The 21,463-nt window shown below is 35.3% G+C and overlaps 4 protein-coding genes across 4 annotated transcripts, besides 8 other annotated features; 3 read left to right on the top strand and 1 right to left on the bottom strand.

Moving 5' to 3' along the window:
* Window positions 1–89: 89 nt before the first annotated feature.
* Window positions 90–11,490, bottom strand: TA17650 (uncharacterized protein; the record flags this gene model as incomplete). The annotated part of the gene is made up of 4 exons (XM_950273.1): window positions 90–222; window positions 289–370; window positions 401–6,101; window positions 6,142–11,490. The coding sequence occupies 4 exons, from the start codon at window positions 11,488–11,490 to the stop codon at window positions 90–92; spliced, it is 11,265 nt and encodes a 3,754-aa protein (XP_955366.1).
* Window positions 11,491–12,648: 1,158 nt separating this feature from the next.
* Window positions 12,649–19,191, top strand: TA17645 (dead/deah-like helicase, putative; the record flags this gene model as incomplete). The annotated part of the gene is made up of 3 exons (XM_950272.1): window positions 12,649–12,773; window positions 12,804–15,278; window positions 15,306–19,191. 3 exons carry the CDS (start codon window positions 12,649–12,651, stop codon window positions 19,189–19,191), a joined length of 6,486 nt encoding a protein of 2,161 aa, XP_955365.1.
* A 262-nt stretch (window positions 19,192–19,453) lies between these two features.
* Window positions 19,454–20,331, top strand: TA17640 (Ras-related gtpase, putative; the record flags this gene model as incomplete). Its single annotated transcript, XM_950271.1, has 5 exons — window positions 19,454–19,503; window positions 19,540–19,607; window positions 19,717–19,775; window positions 19,808–20,094; window positions 20,148–20,331. 5 exons carry the CDS (start codon window positions 19,454–19,456, stop codon window positions 20,329–20,331), a joined length of 648 nt encoding a protein of 215 aa, XP_955364.1.
* A 309-nt stretch (window positions 20,332–20,640) lies between these two features.
* Window positions 20,641–20,793: a sequence feature (Signal anchor predicted for TA17635 by SignalP 2.0 HMM (Signal peptide probability 0.001, signal anchor probability 0.995) with cleavage site probability 0.000 between residues 51 and 52).
* Window positions 20,641–21,453, top strand: TA17635 (rer1 family protein, putative; the record flags this gene model as incomplete). The annotated part of the gene is made up of 1 exon (XM_950270.1): window positions 20,641–21,453. One exon carries the CDS (start codon window positions 20,641–20,643, stop codon window positions 21,451–21,453), a length of 813 nt encoding a protein of 270 aa, XP_955363.1.
* Window positions 20,725–20,784: a sequence feature (7 probable transmembrane helices predicted for TA17635 by TMHMM2.0 at aa 29-48, 53-72, 130-152, 156-173, 185-207, 217-236 and 243-262).
* Window positions 20,797–20,856: a sequence feature (7 probable transmembrane helices predicted for TA17635 by TMHMM2.0 at aa 29-48, 53-72, 130-152, 156-173, 185-207, 217-236 and 243-262).
* Window positions 21,028–21,096: a sequence feature (7 probable transmembrane helices predicted for TA17635 by TMHMM2.0 at aa 29-48, 53-72, 130-152, 156-173, 185-207, 217-236 and 243-262).
* Window positions 21,106–21,159: a sequence feature (7 probable transmembrane helices predicted for TA17635 by TMHMM2.0 at aa 29-48, 53-72, 130-152, 156-173, 185-207, 217-236 and 243-262).
* Window positions 21,193–21,261: a sequence feature (7 probable transmembrane helices predicted for TA17635 by TMHMM2.0 at aa 29-48, 53-72, 130-152, 156-173, 185-207, 217-236 and 243-262).
* Window positions 21,289–21,348: a sequence feature (7 probable transmembrane helices predicted for TA17635 by TMHMM2.0 at aa 29-48, 53-72, 130-152, 156-173, 185-207, 217-236 and 243-262).
* Window positions 21,367–21,426: a sequence feature (7 probable transmembrane helices predicted for TA17635 by TMHMM2.0 at aa 29-48, 53-72, 130-152, 156-173, 185-207, 217-236 and 243-262).
* Window positions 21,454–21,463: the final 10 nt, after the last annotated feature.

The raw sequence follows: 21,463 nt of genomic DNA, 5'->3' as shown, positions 1-21,463 counted from the left end.
ATTGAATGGTATAGTGTGTAAAGAAACTGTGGAATCTTGGTAATTTTACTAAGTATTAACTAGAAGAATATTAAAATAAATTGAATTTGTTAATTTGCGAAAAGTTCAGGACCAATGGTTATCTGAGATGAAGAGTGTTTAATAGCTCTTTGGAAACAGCTGTAAATGTTATTGATCATTTCAGCTCTTGTGCATGGGACTTGATACTGTTCAGTACCACACCTGTAAAATTTTTAGAAGGTTTAATAGATTAAATTGTAAAATTAGGTAAGCTAGTGTATAAATTACTTGATAATAACGCCGTGCGATGAAGCTCTAACGTCGGTAATGTTAGAAATTAGTAATTTCCACATTGTATAAGGTTTTTTACCTAAAATCAGTGTAAAATTTGGTTTGTTACCTTGGTTTGGATTATTGATTAAGTCAACTAAATAGATTTTGGATGGGTAAAATAAGAGAGCAATGTACTTTCCATTGTTGACTTGTTTTAAAATTACTAGACAGTCCATGATATACTTCGAGTACTTTGAACCAAGTACATACTTGATTTCAGCATCAACAGTGGAGTAGGTCCTAATTTGGGAAAACTCCCCCCAGAGCATTCTGGGTTTTCTGCACGGCTCAACTGCATACTTTTCTTCCTTATTTATGTTTGCTTTTATTCCTCTTGAAACCTGGGAAACAGCTAATCCAACCTTATCTATAGGTTTTACTATTGAACCTACGATTCCCTTTCCTAATCCTTTGATAAAGCCTCCCACACCCTCCTTCTGGGCTCCTTCAATTGGTTTCGTTACAATGTTTGTAAGACTAAAGAGACCCTCACCTATACTCTTTCCTGCACTGAATATACCGTCCTTTATACTCGTGACGTCCTTTGTTGTCGTCCTTCTCTTAATATACTCCTTGTCGAAGGTAAACTTTGATAAGAACATACTTAGTCCTGATGAAAATGAGTCGACTGCGTCTACTGCAAGCTCTATTGTACACTTTCCAACCGTGATGGGTAGCTTTGGGATGTTCAACAAGTTACTATAGCCTAGTATACTTACTATTGAGGAAAGGCATGCTTGGAGGTACTTTTCCTTCATTTGTTCGTAGAAAGTGAAAATGCTCGTTCTGTTAACGCTGATATATTCTCTTTGGAAACTTAGTGGTGCTCCCATGAGTTGGAAGTTTCTGGAAACACTCAGTATCCTGATACCCACTCTTAACAAGTCTCCAAGCATGTGCAACTTGTCCAACTCGAAACAACACCATACTACCAGATTGAAAGCCTCAATATATAAATAATCTATGCTTATACTTCTCGGCAACTTCACATTGACATCTATACTGCTTGTCGGTGAGTCGTTTTCCATGTTTAACCACTTTTCAATCATGTCAATATTAATTTTATTATCAAACTTTGACATCTTATTTCCAATTTCCATTTTATCATTACTGAAATCGTATCCGTGGCCACTATAATTGTTGAGGTTAATCATGCACTCCCTATAGTAGTTGAATATTTTTGTGAAGAGCAAGTCGTTAAAATCAACCTGGAGGTCATCTAAGGAAATAAACATTTTCTTGATTGAAATATCCTTACAGTTACTAAAAGGTCTGTCAATGTACACTTGGAGGAAACTTGTATCCTTAGTCTCAACCTTTGACCGATTTACCAGTATCGTTCTTCCTATTTCTGAATCAGACTGGTTATCCAATTGAACATCAAAAATCTTAAGTTCCAGCCTCTGATTATCTTCTTTGCACATGAATAGACTCATGATTCCTCCCATTTCCAGGAAGAAAAGCTCCTCATGGAGACTTTGAGACACTATACTCACTCCAATTTGGTTAATTTGTAGTATCACTTGATAACTCTTAATAACTTCTTCGAACACTTGCAAATCTTCTTCCTTAGAATCCTTCAAATTATTTCCATCCTGGAGTAAGATACTGTCATCAATTTCCTCCATATCTGTCTTTTCAGTCTCCTTTTTACTCAAACTATCACTTGAATTCAGTGGGTTGGTGATGTTCAAATTCTCACATGGATTAATTATTATGATGTAATAATCAATCCTATTTTCAGCCAAGATTGTAATACTATAGTTGGTGTGGTACTCAGGTGTAGTAAGTTCAATTCTTCTGTATCTGAAAGACGGTGTTGAAAAATTGAATATAAGCGGTTTACTGGGTGCCACGGTATTCTTGTCTAGCCAGAGCAGTACTTGTATCAGCTTAGTCTTGTGTACAAATGGATTTGGCCACCCGAAGTTTACTACTTGTCCGTATTTTGCTGTGAAACACGACCCATTTCTGATATCACTTTTATGAAAAGTCCTTATCATCACAACCTTAATTACACTGCAGTTGTTGTAAAGCAGATAACCTCTTATATCGTTATCCTTATCTCCTGGTGTCAGCATTGTTGGCGTTGGTGTTACGATCGGGTTGATTGAAATGTATTTGATTCCATTTTTGGGTATGATTGTGATGTTGTAGACCAACGATTTGGAGCTGTTCTCCTTGGGAAGTGACATAAATGTCTCTCCACTGTATATCTCGTTCAGGTAAATCACGTTACTCCAACATGTCTCCATTCCCACCTTGATTTCAATGTAATTTTCACTTGTATCTTCCTTAGCTCCTTCTCGATTTACCGAGGCTGGGCTTGCTCCGTTGATAAAATTTGTCAAGTGTGATATCGATTGCGTTGAATTTGGCAAGATTTGCATACTTTGTGTTCTTGAATCTTTTCTCAAGTGTACTGGTTCCTGCAAATTATTTGTGAAGAGGTACTCTGGGAGTGCTGATGTTACTTTACTCGAAATGTGCGATAGGCCTGGTATATATACCTTTTCCGTGATTAAGCATACACAGTGGTTTTTTCCTTTTATATCAATTGTTGTGTAAACGTATCCTCCGATAATTGGCATTTTAATATCATACTCGTTCTCGTCAATGAAATCTTCTGATCTTTCGTGGATGTGGGTGCTCGTGGAACTGTATCTTGGGCCCGATGGAGTTCGTAGGTCAGAATAACGGGCATGTCTTCCAGTCGATTGGACTGGGTTTTTCAGCGATATCAACTTGTAATTGTTATTATTATTATCGTACAGAAACGAAAGGTTGTTTGTTGTGTAGATCCTATTGAAATGCTGGGGAACCAGTGAGAGACCTGTTCTATCAATGAACAACCATGGTGCATTTACGATCAGACTCAAATGTCCTTGTATGCACAAATTATTTACTGGTAGTGCTCCCGGGAACCTAATTAATTCAAGTTCCAGCAAACTTGAGTTTACCATCATGTTAAACGTGGTTTTGGTATCACTATTTCCGTATATATTGTCGATCCTGGTACACCAATCTGTTGAAAAGCCAATATCTCTATTGTTTCCTCTACCTGAATATGGTTTTTCAGTTTTACAAAGCTTTAGGTATAATGACAATGACTCGTTTGGTGGCACTGAGTATATGTGTAGTATACTTTTATTATTGAGTTTATACACCACTTCCTCCTTTCTGGTGTTGTGTTCATCTTTACCGCCGTACTTTGAACTGTTTAGATTATAGTCCTTGTACAGAAGCTTAAGGTCCAGGTCTAGTGGGAGTGTGTTCATTACTGATATTGAGGGGTATATTACAACCTCCGACACATTTACGTTTGCTGGTAATGACGACCTTTTGTGATTAACGCTAACCACGAAGTATATGAATCCGTTTTTGGTTAGTTCTGGGCAATAACATTGTCTTAGTCTTGTTCCTACGTGGTGTGACGTATCTATTAGCTTCGACCAGCCACTTTTATTAACTAGCTTGCTATAATCTCCCTTCAATAAATTTTCGCCCGACTTACTTCTGAAGTCAGCTTTACTTGGACTAAAAATATCAAACGAATGTCTGTATAGCGGTTTAAATGAAAATATAGTCTGTGAGTCAGTTATGAATACGTTTTCTGGCACTGAAAGCATATAGTCGTTTGGTATCACCACACAGTATCCATCTTGATCCTCAATTCCTTTGTTTTGTGTGTGCTTTTGTACTTCTGAAAGACCCGTATATATGTTATTTGTTGTGTACTGCTTAAAATTGTCCATGTTGCTCTGGTTTAACAAGTTACATGGTATTGTTCTGTGGTTAAGGTTATACATGTACTGCTGGTTATAGTTTCTGTCTAGGAAGCACATGACTATTGGCATTCCTGACTTATTGTATATCCTCACAGTGGATGTGAAAAGCAGTAATTTGTGAGATGGGTGTGGTGTCAAGACTTGGCATATTAGATTATTTTTTGGAGCTGTGTTTGCCACATTCGTTACTCTGTTACTTCTACTCATTCCCATAACTTCTGTTCCCATTCCTGTTGTATTGGTTTCAACACTTAAATTACTAAATCGGCCTATATTATTTTGAACTCCCACTACACTACTTGGTCTGTTTGAATTTAATACACTGCTTGGTCTATTTGTATTCAAGTCCATTGGTGTTGTGCTTTCGTTACTAGTATTTTCTGTGCTATTTATGCTAACCATATTAGTTAGAACATCACTGCTTTCATCATCTTGAACTTTTTCCAACTCCCCCATGTTCTTTTCTGCCAAATTGTACATCTTAATGTCTTTCACTGGGACTGACAAGAGAACTGTGCAATTCTTTGATAGGGGAATATTACTCAACACTGTACCATTGTTGAATAGGGCACTCTTATTCATCTTGTATGCATTGTGTTTATTAAATCCATGGGATGATATGCTTGATAGGTTTGAAATGGTTCTGAACACTGAGGTCGTCGTCAACAAATCAGTTTCTATCAACTGTTCGCTGCAATTTAGTTCCTTTGAGAGGTGTTTCAGTAGGTATTTTGGCGGTTTTGTTATCAGGTGTATGCAATAATCATTACTGCTAACTTCCTTGTGGAGCTGATTTACCAACGAGTCTAATTGTTTTGGGTTAGTCGTAGTCACTATATTCATCACATCACTAAAAGCTTCTGTTCTACTCTTATTTAAATCCATTATGAACCCATAGTATTCATAATTCGTCAGGTTTATGTACCTATAATTATACATCTCAATGTCATCCTCTTCAACCATCTTTTTTGATCCTCCAACGGTCTCTAAATTATCCAAATCATTCAACTTAGTTTCTTCATTCACATTAATTACTTCATTTTCTAGTTGATTGATGTTATTTGGGTTATTTAGGCATGGCGACTGGAGGTTAGATTTGAGTATTGGCAAGAAATATTGCAGAAGCTGACATAGGTTTGGCGTGATATTCACCAATAAATTATTATTGCATGTAATCTTTAGCTGATACTCTGCTACAAAATCCTTCCACGTGTTATCGTCAGTAACTCTGTTCGGCTTGTTGATCTGGCTGCTTAATCGGTTTTTCTTGATCAAGTCTACTGAGTTTCCAGTCGGATTTGTTATGTACTCGAGGTTGAAGATGAATTTTTCTATGAAGGGTTCCCAGTCTCCAACATTAGTGTTAAAGTAGTAAAGGTGACAATTGCATCGTATTAGTGAATACCTCTTTTCTATGGGCAGATTTATTATTTCAAGTTTCTCTGATTCCACTGTGAACTTGACTAGTGGGACTATGCTTTTCTTCAAGTCGTCGTAGAACATCATTTCAATCCCCTTGATGTCAAACGACAGTGTCAGAAACTTGCTTGTGTTGTCGTCGATTAGCTGGTTATTCACCAGCTTAATTGGGATCACGCTTGGCCCGTCTGTGAACATGCTTTTAAAGCAGTATATGATAATGCTCAGGTCTCTTGTGTAAAGTATCAAATTGATCTGTGGGATTGTGAATTGAAAAAACATCTTTGATGATACTTCGGATAAATAATGCCCCTTTCCATACATCAGGAAATTACCACAAAGGACTTGCTTTATATTAGTGTTTGGGTACACTCTTGAGAGCAGACAGTCGATGATATCTAGTTTTGTGAACTTGAACGAATTTCCGTGTACGTGCATTTGCAGTATAAAGTCTGTTACCAACTCCAACCTTGGTGAATCAAGCTTATCCATCTTACTAAATGATATGAACTTGCTCTTGCTGACCAACAAATTTAGTATATACACTCTCTCGATATTGACCTATTAAATGTTGAATTGTGAAATATATATAAATACTTACTTGTGATATCTTGGGGAATAGTGCCATTGACGACGTGCCATACGATAATGAGAAGAACCTCACAATGTCGAAGAAGTACACGAACAGTAAAGGTATTTCGCTCTTTGAAACGATTACATCTATAAAGCTCTCCTCTGGGTCCGTTACAATCACGCACTTAATTCCATGGTACTGCAATCTTGTATCTGAATCTCCACCTTCCAAATAAGAATTATCTACACTAACACCGCTTTGATGTGTTTTTGCCTTTTTCGTAAAATTGCTTGGGTCTATTTTAAAAAAGTCATTCCCAGTTTTAGTTTTATAGTTTTTTAGCCATTCAAAGAGCAATCCATTTACCGATTTAACAATATTTGTTTCCTCCTCCAGCAAAATCATATCCTCTGCGCTAAACTCGCCTTCGTTATTGCACTTTAAGAGCGTTTTATACTTGTTGAAGCTGTTTACTCTCAGATCAGTTATCGTCAGTGACTTGCTTATGAACCCAAACTGATAGTACGAGACCAGCTTTACGTTATTTGATGCATAGTCTAGGCAACATGTTATATCTTCGAATTCAAACAGACCAAGAGGAATAATTGTTGAATTGTTTTGAACACTTGTGGTAGAGGTGTTACTAGAATTATTGTAACAGTAAAACTGGAACTTATTAATTGATAACCTTATCAAGTATCTTGACTCACTTTTGGTTGGGAAGTTTTGTGTGAAGTTATTCGTCTCTGACTTATTTACCATATATGATGCTCCTCCTATATTCTCATTGAACACGTCGATCACAAACGTCATCTGGTTTCTAGTCAAATTTGTCACCAGTGCCTTACTATCTATTCCAATCTCCATCAAATCTCTTCCTCTTGTGCACACCTTAAGGTCTGTTGGGTCCAGAATAACTCCGCTGATGTTGGGTGTTCCATTTTTCTGTTCCATGATTTGTGCCTTGGTTCCTAGCATTTTAAGGAATATTGTGCTCTTGTAGCTCTCAAATAGCTTACTGTAACTGTTTCTGAACTCCAGGTGTCCCAATTCAAAGAGTATGTAGGATCCAAAGTACCACAAGTCCACCACATTTGATATATTCATAAAATAACTTACTCCTTCATTATCTACTTCATTGTTTTCATATTCTCTTTTATCTGTATCATAAAGTGGCAATGTCGAGCCTGGTGGTATTGTCTGTTTGTAGTGTACTTTACAGTCTGGTATTGCTGCTTTGTTTTCCGGTAATATGAAAATTGGCGAGGTGATTGAGAAGTGGTAAAAGAAATAAATCTCATCTGCTCTCTGAACTACTCTGTGGTATGACTTGCTTAAAAACACACTCAGTATTCCATCGTCGAAATACTCTAGAAATCTATTAATATCATGCTGGAAATATACAAACACTACTCTATCCACTTTCCCTTGGAAACATATGCTGTATGGCACTTCCTTTGTGTTGTAACATTTAAGCTTTAACTCCAATAAATTATTTTGGACTTCCACCTCATCGCTTTGATTATCACTAATTGAATCCAAATTTGCATCAGATTTTGGTTCATAGTTTGTCAGGTGTGATAAGATACATCTACCTCCAAAGTACAACCTACCCGTTTGTATTGACAACTTGATAATCTTTTCATCATTTTGGAACTTGTACAGCTTAAACCTTATCTTTCCTACCGACAACTTTGCTATTACGTCTCCGTTAGAGTTATTAAACAACACTGATGCTCCTTTAATTATCAACTTACACTTTGTAACAATTTCGTGTCTCTTTAATTCACTTCCCAACATTGGTAATTCATCATCTATCAAAAATCCTTCTATGTTTTCGAAACATTTTGAGCTAGAATTATCTAAATTTTCAGGGTTTGGCTTGGCATCATCTGTCTGATTTACAAAACTTGAGGTATTTGGGAAAATGAATTTATCTTTAAAATTTTTAAATGTTGTAGTCAGGCTCGTTATTGTATTAACGCTTATGTGGTTACTGAATATATCCTTGTACTCCTGAAAACAGTCCACAATCAACTTTATCGTAGAGTACTCCCAATTCCCTTCCATTTCAATGATTTGTGCGTTGACTGCATTGTGTATTTGGTTTTCATCTATATTTGTTGAGATTTCCAGATCCAGTGATTTTGTTACATCTTCTATTGCATCCACGTACTCATCTTCAACTCTTTCAAGTGAGCTCATCCTCTTTACTGAGGCAAGCAAATCTTCAGCTCCATCCTTTTCTTGTTTTTCTGATTGTGATGGATATTGTGTGATATTCAATGAGCCCAATGTAGGCTCAACATCTGTGTATGATGGTAACGTGTTCTTAGTCTTAAACAGCGGTATTTTAGTAGTTGGATTCGATACTATAAATGATTCCATAGATAGGCTAAATTTAAAATTCAAAAGTGTGTATGACATTTTAACCGCTACGTTGTACATATCTAGCTTGAAGATTTCGTGCAAATTTAAGTTTGAGACTGAGAAACCTGAGTGACGAATTAGTACGTTTGAGCTTATCTTATATTGTTTCAACTTATTTCTAACCTGACTTGTATTTGTATCTGTTATTTCATCTATTCCATTCACATTACTTTTCTGACTCCCATCCATATTATTTAGTAAAATTTTTATAATCTCGTTTGGTACTTTGAACAGTATATTTGTTGCCATTGGCTCGAGTTGTGCAAAAATTTCCTCAAATATAACATTCAGGTTAATTTGTTCTTTCTTCATGTCCACATCGTAGTGTATCTTTACTGGTAGTGGTCTCAAGAAATTATATGATTTGTCCATATAATTGCATGTGATTTGTGTCTGTTTTAGCTCCAATGTTCCGTCTATATGTCCTATTGGGCAATCTCCATTTGACTTTAGGAGCAGTGTTCCAAAGTAGAAATCTATCCTTTTATCTTCGAAGTATATTATCAATATTGGTGCACTGAACTTTATATCGAAATTAACAAACTGGATCTTGTCAACTTCTGCTGACGGCAAATGCTCTAACTCTCGATCACTCAATAATTCATCTGGATTCAATTCACTAGTCAACTCGTCATATTCTACTTCCTTATCAGTATTCGGTCCTGCTAAATTAGTATTATATGCATCAACGCTAAAGTCTTCGTTAAAAATTTGTTTAATTGGGTTGAACAGTGAAACTAAATCAAAGAATACTGGTATAAGTTCTGGGAACAAGTTAGTTTCAATTGGTCTCAACTCTCCGTTAACAACTACTACGTTTCCCTTTTCCATGATCCTGTGGTATATTCTCAAATTCATTATACATCTTTCTGTTACGCTTATTGACTGACACAACTCTAGTTTGTGGTTTGACTCTGGCAATTCCAATTTTTCCGATGTGTTAGTCACCATCAGCATATCTGAGGGATCAATATAAGTATCTACTATTGATTGGAAAGGTATGTTCTGCTGTGAAAATGTCATGATCTTCTTGTCTCTCATTATCACATCAAATGAATCGAGATTTAAATCGAAATACCCTTCATACATATCTTTATCCTTCATGTCCATCACTGCGTGCAGATATAATCTGCTTTGTAAATTTTGTATATCCACCACTATGATCTCTTCCTCAGCGCTTGAATTAATATTCGGAATTAACTGCACTATGAACTGGAATGACGGTAGAACTGATTCAAAATAGTATGAACTAGTTGTGAACGAGTCATCAAACAGTTCTTCTAGGCTGATTGTTTCCTGTATCATCTTAATTTCATCTTCTGTTAACACCAAGCCTCCTGGTAGATTTTCTACTATCACCTTTTCAAGTATTTCATTTTTTTCTTCATTTTGTACTGGATTTTGTTGTTCTGTCTTATTTTCAATTTTTCCTGGGATGAATGAATTATTTAGTGAGAATAATGACTGCCTAAATGATTTTCTTGGTTCCTTCTCTTGTTGTGGTTCATCTTTATTTGAATCACTCGTTTCTTGGTTTTGTTTGCCTGATTGATAGTTATTATATGTTGTGGTCACTATATTCTTTGCCCACTTGAACCATGATTTATTCTCTTTTGTCATCACTGTTGCTGAGCTTCTTCTTTTACATGCAAATTTCCATCTTGCTATGTATCGTGCCGGTACTAAATCAATTATATCTTGTAATCTTTCAGATTCTTCTTTATCCATTTCAGTGTTATGCGTATCATTTGGGGTTCCCAAACCTGAAGATGCCGTCAACTTGTACTTGGTGTACAATTTAATGAACTCTGCTTTAGTTGAGGTTTGAAGCGACTCTGGGTCCAATTTAACTTCATTTGACTTTGACAATAATATTCTCTTCCCTCTCTTCCTTACCATATTTATATCAACCCACATTTTCGTAAATGTTCTAATCACATCACTCGTCAAAACTATTTTTAGTCTATCTACTTTATCATCTCTGGTGCTCACAACACTTTCTCTATTAGTGGAGACTTTATTGGTCAAGCTGCTAATGTTAGACTTAATGTAGTTGGTATAATTAATTACTGTTTCTGATATTTTCGAGTGACCTGGATCAATTGAGCCTATGCACAGTGATGCGTATATAGACTTATTTCTTGCGTTGATTGCCAAATATAGCCTGAATGATAGGGGTTCCAACATCAACAATCCGATATAGTCATTCACTACTTCACCATTTTCTGAATTTTTTTCTTCTGAGTGATTTATTATGAGTTGAAGGATGTTATTTGACGATATTTCGTTCTTCTTCAAATTAAAATTCGTTTCATATATTGAGAGGCCTAAGAGTGAACAAACGTGTGTAACTGGTTCTTCTCTGAACTCTTCGTTTGTTTTTAGTCTCAGGCTCTTCTTAGTTTCATCAGCTTTTGATTTTCTAACAAAAATTGAGTCAATTTTGAATGCGAACGAGCTGTGTTCGTCAAAAAACTGTAAATGTATGTTCGTGAAGTCGATTTGTATGTTATTGAGAATCTTTTGGGATAGTTTGATGATATATGAGGAGCTGAGTTTTCCTTCTGATTGTAGGTTGGCTAGTTCAAAATATTCATGTTCCAATATGCTAATCAAATTATTTTTCTTTTTCCTCAAATGTGCCAAGATTTCTTCGTCCGTTTTTTCATTTGATCTATTATCGATACATATATATACTGAATCGATAACTATTCTAATTGGTGTGGTTCCTAGGCTGGTCCAGGGAATTCTAATATTCATACTTCCAATTTTTCCTGAAACATCATGGAAGGGTAGTGCTAATCTTGAAACGATATCATTTTTCAAGGTTAAATTTTCCAATGAAATATTCCCTGACCATACTGCCATTTGAAGATTTTGTGTGATGCCTTCAACATATGGAGCAAGATATGTATCAAGCATACGTTTGACTAGGCCTTCAAACATTTTAGTGCGATATAGTAGACGATTGTTATTATATTTTAAGGAATCATAACATTTTTAACTTCATTTATGGCTATAAATTGGTGCTTAGATTATACATCTAAACAGATTAAATTATCAAAGTATAAAATTATATTACAAGCTATTGTACATTTAAAAAACTATAATCAAAGAATTAAAATGTTATAAACACATTAGTACTATTTAATTTTTAAAATTCGATACCAAACTTCTATACTTTTATTAATAAATTTTCTAATAGAAATCCAACATAATTAGATGTTTTTACATAATCAAATAAAGAAAATTTGTTGGTGATCCTAATTAATAGGTTTATGTTCTTAATGATACCCAATACTGTTTCAGAAATGTTCATAATATATTTTTATGTTTACACATTTTAGTTTATAATTTAGAATAAACGATTTTTAATATATTGTATAACAAATTTAAGTAAAAATATAAATAAAATGAGTTAATTCGCCAGATTCATATTTTATTGAAGATTTAGTTAATTTTAGATATTTTTAATTAATGTGTAAATATATACCTTCATAATTTAATATGATAATTATTTCAGTTTTGTAATTATATAGATAATGTTAAATTTAGAATAAATTCCAAAATATAATATGCACTGTATAAAATCATTATTAACTGATTATATTTGGATTAAATTAACTTTAAAATATAAAATTAGATGAATTTTAATTTGAAAAAAATAATAAAACCCAAACTCAAAAATGTTAGTAGAAAATATGATGTTGAATAAGAATGGAGTGGAATCATAAAATATAACATCACATTTAGTTAAGATAGGGTTACATTAACTAACCAGATGATAAAAATATAATTTAATTCTGTTTTAAATAATTTTTTTCTAAATAATTGGAATTAAATATTTTGGATAGGGTTGGTGACCTGTCTCTTAAGGTTAAAAAAATATTCTAGGTTTTTGAACCTTTCTGTAATTTTATATTTTAAAAAAACACAACTCAATTTTATAAATGTTTATTTTAAATTAATTTCTTGAACCTCAATTTCAAAGCCATAACCCTGAGCTTAACTCACAATACAAAACTAAAGTTTTTTTTTGTAAAATAATCAACTTCTATAATGTTAATCTAACCAAATCGAAACTAGTTGACGTTGACCATAAATATGGAGAATTCTCCTCATGGTTACTCATCTAACGAGATGAGTGGAGATGAATCGGTGCTAAAGTACGATAATGATGTGAAAATAGTGGAATCCGTACAAAAAATAGAACATAACCCGGAATTGCAGTACGATTTTACAATTTCAAATACGATCAGTGATGGAGTTGGTGGTTTTAGCGATAATTTGAGTACAACAACACTAAACGAAGGATTGACAACATTCAATGATGGGCTGAGTACGAACTCCTTTGGAGTAATAAACTCCAAAGCAGTTTGCTCAATTTTGGACAATAACGAAATTCCACCCCAAAAGAGACTAATGCTGTGGCACTCTTTGTGTGCCAGAGAGTACCTCGGGATCTTTTCATCGTTGGGAGTAAGCGATACAATATGCCTGATTCATGCAGAGTCGCTCATAGTTTATATCGTCTGTTTGGCACATAAACAAGGACATAATTTGCTAGACTTTTCAAGTGGACCACATACGCTTCAGTTTACATACAGAGTTGATAGGTTCCTGTCGACTTTTTTGAGGTCAGGAGGCACCTTTAAACTGGTATTCTTTGACATCTTCAAAAAGGTCTTTGATCCGACATTTGTAGTTGAGGATAACGAAGACGATACGTTTTTTGACGGATATTTGTACTATAGGCAGTTGTTGTTGTGCCATTTTAAGCAGAACAATGTACCATTTCTAGTGTTTGATAACTGGATAACAGATCCGAGATTCCATGAGTATATATCGGAAAATGAACCAGCATGCATAGTACTGGAAGATGGATCATCATTTGTGTACATCTTCGATACAGTGTATGAACTCCTAGATTTAGCATGTAAAGGGAAGGAAAATTTAGAAAATCAAGCAAAATATATCGAGTTCTTGTCAAACCAGTCCAAGGCAGATCGGTACCTAAATGTGATACACACACTAATATCAGAAAGCTTATCGAATAGTTTATCTGTAGCATACTTTTTTGATATTACGAGGCACTCGGATGATTTCAAGGCATTCATAGCATTTTCATCCAACACACATGTCCCAACATCAATACACCAACAATCATGTATATTATTAACACAAATATACTCACTAAATACACAGGAAAACAAAATCAACAATAAACCAATGGATAATAATAATATAGAAATGTTGTATAATGAAGTTTCTAAACTAATTAACCGTAAAATTCACATACGTGATCTGATAGCATGTAATTACCTGGTGGAGTTTGTAAAATTAATTAATCGCTCAGAAACATATAACTCAGTGGAAACAGGAACAGAAGAGGAAAAGACACAAAACCAGTTGTTTGTGCTAACCTTCAAATGTTTGTTAATACATAATTATATGCTGGAAAATGTAAGCCTGATGGAACGCTGTACAAAAAGAGTTGATGTGTCTGATTGGGACTTTTATACAGAAGATGTCGCAGCAACGATAGATTTTATGTGTTACTGTTCATACCCGCTCTTTGAAACATTATATACGCTGGATGAAGATGTTGTAAATCGGTTAAATAAATTAGAAACTTCAGTCAAGGACGTGTTTGATGGTAATTTGTTCAGCACAATCCTATACCTGTTGGCACAATACGCAGAAGTACACGCAGACCAAGTGGACGAAAGCTTTTTAAACTTGAGCCAAAGTGTTGTGAGAGAGTTTGATTCACTGTTTCAGCACTTCACAGGAGATAAAGGAGTCAAGTTCTTCCCAATCAAGATGAATTATCTGACATATAAATACCCAAGCCAATTTCCAAGTTCTATAAAGAGTGAAATGACACAATATAATCATACGAACCTTAATGTTAACGGGTCAGAAACTACAGTAGAAACTAATGAATCAGAACCAAGAGAATATTTGAATGAAGTAGGGAGTAAATATTTATATGTGAATAATTCATTCATTAATTTGTACTACAAGTTCGAGAGGAAGGACCTGAAATGGACGAAAGCAAAATCAGTTGATGAGTTGGTGATGTTCACTAGACATTTTTGGCGTGATCCATGTAGCATTTCAGAGAGGATGGAATGTATTGATTTCCACATCAACTTCGATCTTAAGGAAAAACAGCAAGACCTGACAAAATATACAAGAAGAAGTATACAAAACCAATCTAGTTTTTCATTCCTGTTGTCAAAGTATTTAGGCTCAAGTAACCTCCACCACCCAATTGTAATTAAACTGGAACATTTCTGGCTGCATATCAAGTATGTTAATTTGGTTAATTATTCGAAGTTATTGGCAGTAAGTAGCGCAAGACCAAGCTCGAGAGAGCCAGGAAAATCAACAAAAAACGTTAATAATAGAGAGAATAAACAGAATAAAAACATAAATAAGGGTAAGAGTGGGGATAAACTGAGTAAGGTGGAGTTAATGAAGTTGAAAAATCTAGAATTACAAGAAAACAAAAAGCTGGAAAGTGATAATAACACTTTAGCAAGATTGGAGAGCAAGTTGTCGCAGCTGTTCAACAACGATAAGTCATTTGATGATATGTACACAAATATTCTCGATAGCACAGATGGACCGAATAGAGCAGTGGATTTGTTAACGGATTTCAAGTGGGTTAAAGGAGTACTTTCGACAAAAAATGTACAGCTGATGTATATATACAAGATGATCCAGAGGTTATATAACTGTTTCTCGTCATATAGACTGAGAATTGTAATCAATCACCCAAACTCATTTAGACGCCTGCTAACGATACTGTTGAGGTTGATTTTCATATATTACAACCATTATTGTGAAATCATGACGAGAGAAATCATGATATTGCTGTACACGTTTTTGTACCAACTGAACTTTCAAAGTTACGCAAAAAACCTGGTGAATAATTATAACAGTCGAATTAGTAGCAGAGAGGTGAGTGAAACAGTTAAAAACAAAGTTGATGAAGGGAAGAAGAAATCGACGAAACAGAATAAAACAGAGACAACGAAAGTAAAATCAGATTTGAACATGGTGAGTGAAAAGGATATAGACAAGGTGAGAAGGGAGTCAGAAGTCTGGGATTTCGCTATATTTGAAGGAACAGAATATGATTATATGTTGTGTTACATGGGAGATGTGTTCGAGAGAACATTGGGAAGTACAAATGACCCAAGAGTATTATTCAGACCAGATGCATGGCAAAAAATGTTATTGGATATAGTGGACGCGAAGGAATCTGCATTAGTGGTTGCACCAACGTCTACGGGTAAAACTTACATTTGCTACTACGCAATGGAGCAGGTGTTGAGGTTGGATGACCTGGGAATGGTTATATATGTGGCACCAAACACAGCTTTGGCACTACAAGTAACGTATGAAATCACAGCGCGTTTCAGCTCCAAATACTACACCAACACGAATCTGGCATTGAGTTCTACATTTCTGGAAAAGTTCCATGACCCGAAGTGGTACTCCAGCCAAATACTAGTGACGGTCCCAACAGTGCTGGAAAAATTGCTGATTTCAATGAGGAATAACGAGGCGAATTTCATAAGCAGGTTGGAGTATGTGATCTTTGACGAAGTACACTGCATAGCAGACTTGGAACTAGGGTCGTTTCTGGAGAGGTGTATACACCTGATACCGTGTCCGTTCCTGGCATTATCGGCGACAATAGGTAACGCGTCACAATTCCATCAGTGGCTGTCAAACATCACAAGCTATAATAACTCACCACTCAGTCAAGGTGAACCAGAACAGTTGGAACAAAAGAGTAACAAGGTACACTTCATAATGTTTGATGAGAGGTTTTCTGACTTGAAACTAGAAGTATATTTCCCAGCTACAAATGTGGATGCAACAACAACCAACAAAACAAGGAATAAATTAGTGGCCTTCAACCCAGTGTGTTGCATGTCATATAATGACTTGTGCAATAATGGCTTCCCAAATGATGTGTACCTGACACCATATGATTGTTATTTGTTGGTACAGTCTTTGATGCTGAGTCTGAGTGAGTTCGCAGAAGTTGAAACAGAAAACAACAAATCTACAAATAATAATTTGTTTGAAAGGATATCATACTTGTTGCCGAGTAATTATTTTGAAGGATGCACACTGATAACGAAGAGACAGTACAGGTATTATTTGCAGGCTCTGAAGGTTGAATTCACAAGTCAGATCCAGTCTGGTAAAATAAACTCTACCACCTATGATAGAATCCTACATTATGTAAATTTGTTGCCCACGTCTGTAAACACAAGTGAACTGGACGGTAAACGGAAATTGTATCCTTTACTCCAAACTAGAAATTTAATACCAAATAGTGTGACCCGAGTCAACCACAGTGAAGAGAAAGATAATGTGGAAAAGGTTGGTAGAGGAAGATTAGACCAACATGATGAAAAGGACGTGTTCAGTTCACTGGATGATATGGACTGCTTGGAATATCTTAACGAACGTTCGTTTTATGAAATGTTGAAGAGGCTACAAAGTAGTAGAAGATTACCGTGTCTGGTCTTTATTTTGGACAGAAATAAGATGGACCACGTGTTGGTGAGTGTAACGAAGCTTTTGTTGAGGTTACAGTGGGAGAAGTTTTTTGGAACGCCAGAAAGGACATTGGCAACTAAGATGGCAAATAAGGCAAGAATGGACAAGTATCAAATGCAGTTAAGACAGTATGAATCAGAAAAGAAGATGAGAGCAAGTGCAACAAAAGAGCAGAGAGAATTGGAAGGGATCACAAGTACTATGCAACTTGAAGTACCAGTAGAACCAGTTGATGTATCACAAGAATATGACCCTGAGTTCTATTTCTATAACAGAAGAATATATATTAATTATACGGACGAGATAGACAAATTCATTAATGTGGCAGCCAATAGCATAAGTAATAGGAAAAACTCAACACTATTCATAGAAGCATTGAAGAGAGGGATTGGAATACACCACGAAGGACTTCCTCATAGATTTACTATTCTGACTGAAACATTGTTGAGGCTGGGGTTCTTGAACGTTATCATAAGTAGTAAGTCGTTGGCATTTGGAATTAATGTGCCCTGTAAGTCAGTGCTATTCTGTGGAGACAATTATGAGCTGACACCGTTGATGTATAAGCAAATGTCAGGACGGTGTGGAAGAAGAGGATTTGATCTTTCAGGACATGTAATCTTTTGGTCGATTCCAAGGAAAAGAATAAAACAACTTTTGCTCACGAGACTACCAACACTCAAAACTGATACCAATAACATTAATCTGTCAATTCTCCTCACAATCCTGTCCTCGTTTTATACACTCATAATAAGATCAAATACCCAGCAGCCACTAAACCTATCGTTTTTAAATAAAAAAGGCGAGGATTACGTTGATGTTAGGGATGAATTGATAACAAGTAGCAGAAGACTGGTGATTGAGCCGAAACTTCTGGTCCAGAGACTCTCTTCAATAATGAATAACTCACTAAACTTCGCTTGCGGTCATGAAGACTCAGTAAACGGTCAAATGAACCAAAATAATATCGTAATGTTAATCAGAATAATGCTGGAGATATTGGTAAGTTGTGGACTATTGGATGAAAATGGTTTGATTAGAGGCTGCTATGAGCTTGCATTACTAACTCGAGATATACACCCCTCCAACATTTTACTGTCCAAGTTGATTCAGACGTCTAAACTTAACCAACTGTTGCAAGACTTCCCCACTGAAAATTCAGCCGTTTCAGATAACACAGATATGAGCCTGAGCATGCTAGAGATATTATCATTGTTAATATACCGAAAGAAGGAGATGAGTAATGTTCTGAACATAAGGAGACTAGTGAGTACAAAGCTAAGGAATGGAACCAATGATCCAAATGTCAAGAATACTTTGAGTCTAACTGGAGGAAGTTTAACGAGTACAAGTACACAAGCAGGGCATTCATATCCAGTGGCGTATCCGGACACATTTCCGCTTCTCCAAAGACATAACTCACTACAGCAACATATTGATTATTATAATCAGATTGTACTTGTTATTACCAAAAAGTATCTTGACTCTGATGGTCAGGGTTCTGTGAACAAAACCCAACTTGAAGGAGTTAATAATGGAAAAGTAACTCAGGAAAATATGGAACAAGATTCCAAGCATAATCAAGGGTTTTTTAGCCTGTACCATAAAAGGAATATGTACAATGCTGGGGAAACCCTGGGATGCGAAAATGATTACATTAATGTTAATGGAGTTATGGGTAGGATTACAACATTCCAGGAACTTGAACTTAGCCTAGATTCATTTGACCTAACGAGTGACCTGGTACCGACAATAGAAGACAGTTTCTGTAAAGTTGTTCAGCTCGACAACAAGTTCAACCAAGTCAAGACGCTCACCATGACATTCAACAACTCGTACATGTGTGACTACTTCACACATGGTAGGTTTTCGGTGCTGAGAGACTCCAATGGCCTTGGACAATATGCATGGAACTATTTAAAGAAGTTTATTGTGTTTTTACAGCACTTCAAATTCGTTCTCAAGACGTACACTGCCCACCTAAACACCGACGACCCGCTCTTTAATTACCTCAAACATCTTCTCGACAAAATAGAACCAATGTTTAACAAAATATAAAAATTCAATATTATACATATAATATATAATAGATTATTGTATGATAGATATATCGTGAGATGTTGTTTTTTAATGATAGACTCTAATTTGTCAAAATAAAACTACTTGGGATAAAATCAATAGAACTCAATTAAAAACAATAAAACTAAAATAAAGTGACATAAAGTTTAAAAATGTGTAGTGAAAAATAATATTAAAGTGGAAAAGAGTTTATAGTGTTGTGTGTATGTGATCCAGAAATTATTAAATCGTACTGTCAAAAATGCCTAGAAGAAAATCCATACTTAAAATAATAATTTTAGGAGATAGCGGGTAGTGATTAGAATATTTAAAATAATGGATTTTTAGGGTAGGGAAGACATCACTTATGAACCAGTTCATAAATAAAAGATTCACTAACCAATATAGAGCTACAAGTAATTTTTTACATTAAATTCCCTTAATTTATGCTTATTTATAAGTGTTTCCAAAAATAACTATAAATTTTACTCAACTATTTTATCTAATAATAACACGGTTGTGTAGTTGGAGCTGATTTTTTAACAATGGAAATGACGGTGGATGATAAAGAGGTTACTTTACAAGTAATACATTATATACATATAAATATGATTAGATTTGGGATACCGCAGGTCAAGAGAGATTCCAGAGTCTTGGAAAGGCGTTTTATAGGGGAGCTGATTGTTGTATGCTGGTTTATGATACTACAAACCAGAAGACTTTTGAGTCAATTGAGTCGTGGAAGTCAGAGTTTCTGATTCAAGTGGATCCTAAGGATCCAGATTCCTTTCCGTTTGCTCTGATAGGGAATAAAATAGACGATGTTGAGAATAAAAAGGTCAGCACAAACAAGGCTTTGAGCTGGTGTAAAGCCAATAATGATATACCACACTTTGAAACTAGGTAATTTAATTAGTAATGAACTTTTTATGCTTTCTGAGTATATAAATGTGTAGCGCAAAAACTTCTCTTAATGTGGCAAACGCTTTCAACGAAATCGCAAAAAAAGCTATACTGAGGGATATACAAGACGACGAGGTTTATATCCCAGATACGCTACTTTTGGACCAAAGAAATGTACAAAGATCCTCAGGAAACTGTTCGGGAGGAATCTCGAACCTAACCCAATGCCTTTTCTAATGCTTCTATATTACACCTTTGTTTACAAAATTAGTGCTCTAAATTCTCTATATCAATCTGTGTTTTCAGGCTATACTATTTTCAGTAATAGTACCAGTGTAAGGTGTGGCACCGGAGGACCCACAGTCAGTATATTAATTTGATAGATTCTCAATTTTTTATATAAATATTCATAATTCCCGATTTAACCAATAAAAAATATTAATTCGTGTTTGGAAATCCAGTTTTCACCTAGTGGTGCACAAGGTAGAGTGTAATTGACGATTTCGTGTAGTGATGGTATCACATATTTTTATTTAAAGCTACAAAATGGATGTTTGCGAAGAATCGAACAAGTGGGTGCGTAAACTAACTCTTTTCCACCGAAGTTGTCTCGATTTCACAGTAAAGTATACGTTGTTTCGCTGGATTTACTTTGCAGCGCTTTTCTTCACGTTCTGGTTTGTAGTTATAGCCCGAAGCTCACATTATGTGGTCGCTTACATGTATGCCGTTTTTTTACTTAATTTAGTCTTGAGGTTCATCACGCCCCTTAGCTTTGATGATCTATGTGCAGCTCACGAAGATGCCAACAAAGGTACAATCCTTCCTTTAAACGAACAGGAAGCTTTAAACTCGTCAAAGATAAAAAAATGTGGCTTGAATTATAAAGAAAACGTCTACGAATTCAAACCTTTTCTTCGACAGATGAACGAATTCACTTTCTGGCTCTCTGCCGTCAGGGTTACCTATATCGCTTGCTTTTCTCTTTTTTTCGACTTCTTAGACGTTGACGTTTTCTGGCCGCTTCTCGTTTTATACTTCGTTTTGCTCTTTCTGACGACAATGAATCAGCAGATTAAGAACATGATCAAGTACAAATACGTCCCCTTCAACTTTTGTAAGTGTTCTTTTTTCATTTTTCTTCAGCTAAACGGTCGTATCGTCATGGAAAAACTCTCAAATGAGTTGAAACTGCCCTTATCGCTATCATATACTATATGTAGTTTTAGTACTCTAATATATTACTATATACACTGCATGTTACATTATTGTATATATTATTGTATACACTACCTAATATACACTCTACTACTAATAGTGTGTAATATTTATAAATCATGTGGTAATTATGAACTTTAAAAGCATAAAA

Source organism: Theileria annulata, chromosome 3, assembly GCF_000003225.4.
Source record: "Theileria annulata chromosome 3, complete sequence, *** SEQUENCING IN PROGRESS ***".
Lineage (NCBI taxonomy): Eukaryota > Apicomplexa > Aconoidasida > Piroplasmida > Theileriidae > Theileria > Theileria annulata.
The sequence above is the reverse complement of the archived record's forward strand: the minus strand, read 5'-3'. Positions and strand labels throughout refer to the sequence as shown.